Raw genomic sequence first — 5,007 nt, 5'->3', positions numbered from 1 at the left:
GTAATTCATCCTTTGTGAAGTCCATCGTAGTAGACTGAAGAGAAGTCTGGCTGGCACAGGCTGCAGTTAGTCATCATCACTGTATATACAAAAAAAGGTCCAATGAAAGTGAATGACCACTGAGACTAACATTCTGCCATATCCTGTTTTCAAGATGTATTTTTGTCTTGTTTTAAATGTGTTTAATTTACTTGTAGAAAAATGGCATACAATATTAAGTCTTGTTTTAAGAGAAATCTGAAAATTCTGTCAACTTTAGACTTAAAACAAGAAGAAAAATGCCAATTTTGCCAATGGGGTAAGAAACTAAACTTGTTTTCCCCATTGGAAAACAGTTTTTCTTGTTTAAAGCATAAATCTCACTAAATTCAGTTAGATTTCTCTCAAAACAAAACTTAAAAACTTATGCCAGTTTGCCTGTCAAGTAAATAAATCACATTTTAAGAATGTTTAAATATGTTTACTGGAAAACAAGACAAAAATAATGTTTTTGCTGTGCAGGTAAGGAACAACATGAGGGTGAGTAAATTATGACATTTTTAAGTTTTAAGTAAACTATCTCTTTAACCTAACTACGGCCTACACATACAAAGATTTCCACTCCTCCACTCTGAAATTGCCCTCTAATCCTCTTGCAAATTGAGTTATTGAGTTCACACTTCCTCTCCTCCTCCTCCTCCTCCTCCACGCTCTAGCATTGCAGTCTTGCGCCATCCTGCTGGGAATCATCGCAGCTGCTCAAATCCAGTTCTCGTCTCTGCTCCCATGGACAGCGAGAGATTATGAGCGGCAGTGTATCGGCTGAGCGCCGCTGCTTTCGCCGCACCCATGCCACAGCACAAAATGAATAATTTAAAGTGCCAGCTCGGGCATGCGATGCCGCCTTTTCTGGACTATTAGCTACACAAGCAGCATTAGGCTCCTCGAGGAAACATTGAGCTATCTCTCTTTCCTTCTCTCTCGTTCGATTCAAGTAACAGCCCACGCAGACAATGCTGAGCAAAAACTTTCAAGGAGGAAAAGTTTCAGTGAGCCATCAGACTGGAAAACTGATGGAGAGGAAAGATGATCTGTTATGAATTATATTTTGTTGGCCTCTGTGCTATTTTTCATGAATAGGGTAGCACAGCGATGACAGAAAATGACAGTGAAAAGAGGAAGGATTGGGATGGGCACACTTCAGGTTCAAACACGCTTTTACCATATGAGGGATGCAGCAGACTACATTTAAAACTCTGAGATTTTGGCAATGAAAAACTCTTAATAATCTGAATATTAGAGAGGAAATGTCCACCTCCATTTCTATGGTGGTTATAGCCCTGCATTAAAGGGGTAGTTCACCCAAAAATGAAAATTCTCTCATCATTTACTCAACCTCATGCCATCCCAAATGTGTATGACTCTCTTCCTTCTTTTGAAAGAAAATTAAGATTTTTTAGATGAGTTTTCAGCCCTGTTGTTCCTCACAATGCTAATGAATGGTGAACAGAATTCAGAATGTCAAAGAATTACCAAATTTTCATAAAGGTAATCAATATGACTCCAGTGGTTAAATCCATATCTTCAGAAGTGATATGATAGGTGTGAGAAATAGATAAATATCAATAAAGTCCTTTTTTACTATCAATCTCCACCTTTGACCAGCCCTGACCAGTAGGTGGCTGAATGTGAAAGTGTAAGTCACTTCCACACCAGGATGTGGAAGTGGCCATGAAAATGTAGATTTACAGTTAAAAAAGGACTTAAATATTGATCTGTTCCTCACCCGCACCTATCATATCATTTCAGAAGTTATGGATTTAACCACTGGAGTTTTATAGATTACTTTCAGTGTTGGGCAGATTAATTGTGAATTTCAGTCAGACACTGATTACAAATTACATGACAAAAAATAAATAAAAATGCAATCAGTAATATAATCTCGTAGATTACATTTTTTGGGTAATCTAATCTGATTACTTTTGGATTACTTTCAACCTAATTCTATTTTATTTTATGTCCCATGCATTTGAGTAGGATAATCATTTTAACATATTAAATTACAAAGAGGAAGAAATTGCATTAAATTGCAACTGCAGAAAAGTGCATTAAACATTACATGAATTAAACAAACTTTAAATCTAACAGCAATGACCTTACTGAGACAGGAAGTTAATTTTAAGTGCATAAAACAATAGCAACATTACGAAGATGAATGACCTTAAAATCAACAGCAACGATGTTGCTTAGTCAAAGCTTTCATCTAAATACTTGTAACCCTTACTACTTACTGATAGTCCATCCCCTACTCCAAAGCTAGTGGTGCAAGTTGTTATTTTTTGAACAGCAAGAATATTCTAAAAGAGCAGAATGTTTTAACAGTATAGTTCCACCGAGTCACACAAGGAAAAATGTTGTCAAGTTTAATGTCAAGTTTCATGCAGCGCACTCCACTGCATCAGCAGCAACTGTAGAGCAATGGGCTTTATTTCATATTTCTGCACATTTTGCATCATGTACCCTGCAGGCAGGACCCTTAGAGATGGCATCCACTAGATCCTTTTAATTAAGATCAATGTGTGAGCTGCACACCACTGGTGTAATTTCATTCTTAAAAATGAAATTATCTCTATATCCAGTGGTTAAATGCTGAGGCAGACCGCTCCATCTTCACCTGGCTGGCTAGTAGCGAGTATCAGTACTGTGTGCTATAAACACAACCTTCCCCTTCTCTTCCTGAAAACACCTGAAGACATACTGAAGGTATATCAGCAGTGTGCTGATTCAGAATGAAAAATGTAGAAGATTGAAAAAAAGAAAATGATTAGGATGATCAATAAATACATTAATAAATTAACAATTTACTGTTGTTGCCTTGTTAACATGTAATCATGTAATCTACAAAAAGTAACAATAGTCTAATTACAAGTATTTTCAAATGTAATTTATTCCAATTAATATTACTTGATGTTGTAATCTGATTGCATAAAACAGATTCAATGTAATCTGTTACTTCCCAGCACTGTTAACTTTCATACCGCCATTTCGGCCTTCAAAGATCTGGGCCCGTATTCATAAAGAATCTTAATGCAAAAAGTAGCTCCTAGTGACAAAATTCTAAGAAAATTCTTAGAAATGTGGGCGTTTACTACTAAAATTAAAGAAAAAATCCTAGTAAAGAAAAAAGTAATTCAGAGAGTATCTTAACCCTTAAAAGAGGTCTTAAGGTCAAAATTGTTAGGAGCACGGACAAGGACTTTTAAGAGGCTTAAGAGTTTCTTTAGCAGAGGAGAAAATGGCAGAAAGACGAAGAGAGAGAAGAAATGTGTTGCAGACAGTGGATGACAGTGAGTTGTTAAGACGCTATAGATTAGATCGTGCAGGGATCATGTTTGTGACTGATCTTATTAGAGATGCGCTAACATTACCGACACAGCGCAGGAATGCCATAATGCCAGAAATGAAAGTAATCACTACATTACGATATTTGGCAACTGGGAAAATGCAACAATGCAGCAGTGATGATTTGGGTCTGTCACAACCTTCTGTAAGCAGAGTGATCACACAAACAATTACAGCACTTTCAGAACCTCTTATTGTGTCCACGTTTCCACTGGACATTCCCACCTTGCAGGCTCAAAAAACTGCATTTGTCAATATAGCAGGCTTCCCTGGTGTTGTCGGAGTAATAGATGGAACCCACATCCGAATTATCGCACCGTCGAAAGAAGAGGACGTTTATATTAATAGAAAGAGGTACCACAGCATAAACGTTCAAGTTGTTTTCAGTGCAGATTATACGATTTTAGACATTGTTGCAAAATGGCCCGGCGCAACACATGATGCCAGGATACTGGCGGAGAGTGGCCTGAGACATCTGTTTGAAGGACATCGTATTCCAGCATATTGCCACTTGTTAGGGGACAGTGGTTATCCTTGTAAACCATGGCTCCTCACACTTTACCTCCGTCCTGAGCAGGGGTCACAGCTAAATTACAACAGGTAACAGTGATAACATACAATTAATGTGTGTGGACTTAAACAACAACACATGTGTTGCAGTAGCTTAGTATTTGTTGGCTACACTACTTCCCATAAATAACCTACCATTATATTTTGAAAATATCAACTGAATTCTGTTCATTTTCATTAACTCACAGAGCTCACAAGAAAACACGAGCCGTAGTTGAGCGGGGTATTGGTCAACTAAAGAGGCGCTTTCACATTTTACATGGAGAGGTGCGACTGGCACCAGGAAAGGTCTGCAAAGTGATAACAGCCTGTGCAGTGCTTCATAACATCTGTAAAGCTAGACAAATTGCAGACCCTCCCACGGACAACTGGGCTGATGAAGAGGATGATGAAGAATACCCTCCACAAGGGAGAGATCTGTCCCAAAGTGGGAATCCTTACAGAGCCCAGTTTACTAATTTGCATTTCATGTAAGTAACAGTGAATGTAATATAAAAATCGTGAATAAACAGCACCTTAGCCAACGTTTTCATTAGAAAGATATTATGAAGACACACAAAAAATATTATTTGTTATACGTTTTATTTTTGAGTAGCTCAATTTTTAGTTTGTAGTACTCCTCCTGTAGATGGAGTACTATTTTCTGCTGCTTTAGGACATACATCTCCATCTCCACTTTTTTCTCTATTAGGGATGGTGTTGGAGCAGCTGCAACAGAAGGCAGGGAATGAGGCGCTTCGGGCTGAGGGTCGTACATCTGCGATGCCGACGGTCCCCATTCCTCTGCTGAAGGCTCAGTGCTACTGAGAGCAGAAAACATACTATAATCTCTGTTATTTTAAATAAATTTAGGCTAATTTTTTTTTTTTTTTTTTTCAGTTCAAAGAATGCCAGATATAAATATGTGAAATGGCCTTGCCTATGTTAAATAAAAATGTGTCTTTATATTGTGTTACTTGGCTGTTGGTTTATTAAAATTACAATTTTTGTAGTTCTACCAGCTGAATCATTGAGCTGTCTATGCCCTCCTTCAAACCGGTAATACTGGTTTCAGAG

The 5,007-nt window shown here is 37.7% G+C and overlaps 1 protein-coding gene across 1 annotated transcript; it reads left to right on the top strand.

The window, feature by feature from the left end:
* Positions 1-3,274: 3,274 nt before the first annotated feature.
* LOC127624541 (putative nuclease HARBI1) lies at positions 3,275-4,758 on the top strand. The gene is made up of 3 exons (XM_052099316.1): positions 3,275-3,981; positions 4,140-4,378; positions 4,643-4,758. Exons 1-3 carry the CDS (start codon positions 3,275-3,277, stop codon positions 4,756-4,758), a joined length of 1,062 nt encoding a protein of 353 aa, XP_051955276.1.
* The last annotated feature ends 249 nt before the right edge of the window (positions 4,759-5,007 follow it).

Source organism: Xyrauchen texanus, chromosome 31 (assembly GCF_025860055.1).
Source record: "Xyrauchen texanus isolate HMW12.3.18 chromosome 31, RBS_HiC_50CHRs, whole genome shotgun sequence".
NCBI lineage: Eukaryota > Metazoa > Chordata > Actinopteri > Cypriniformes > Catostomidae > Xyrauchen > Xyrauchen texanus.
Note: the sequence above shows the minus strand (reverse complement) of the source record. Positions and strands in the feature narration are given on the sequence as shown.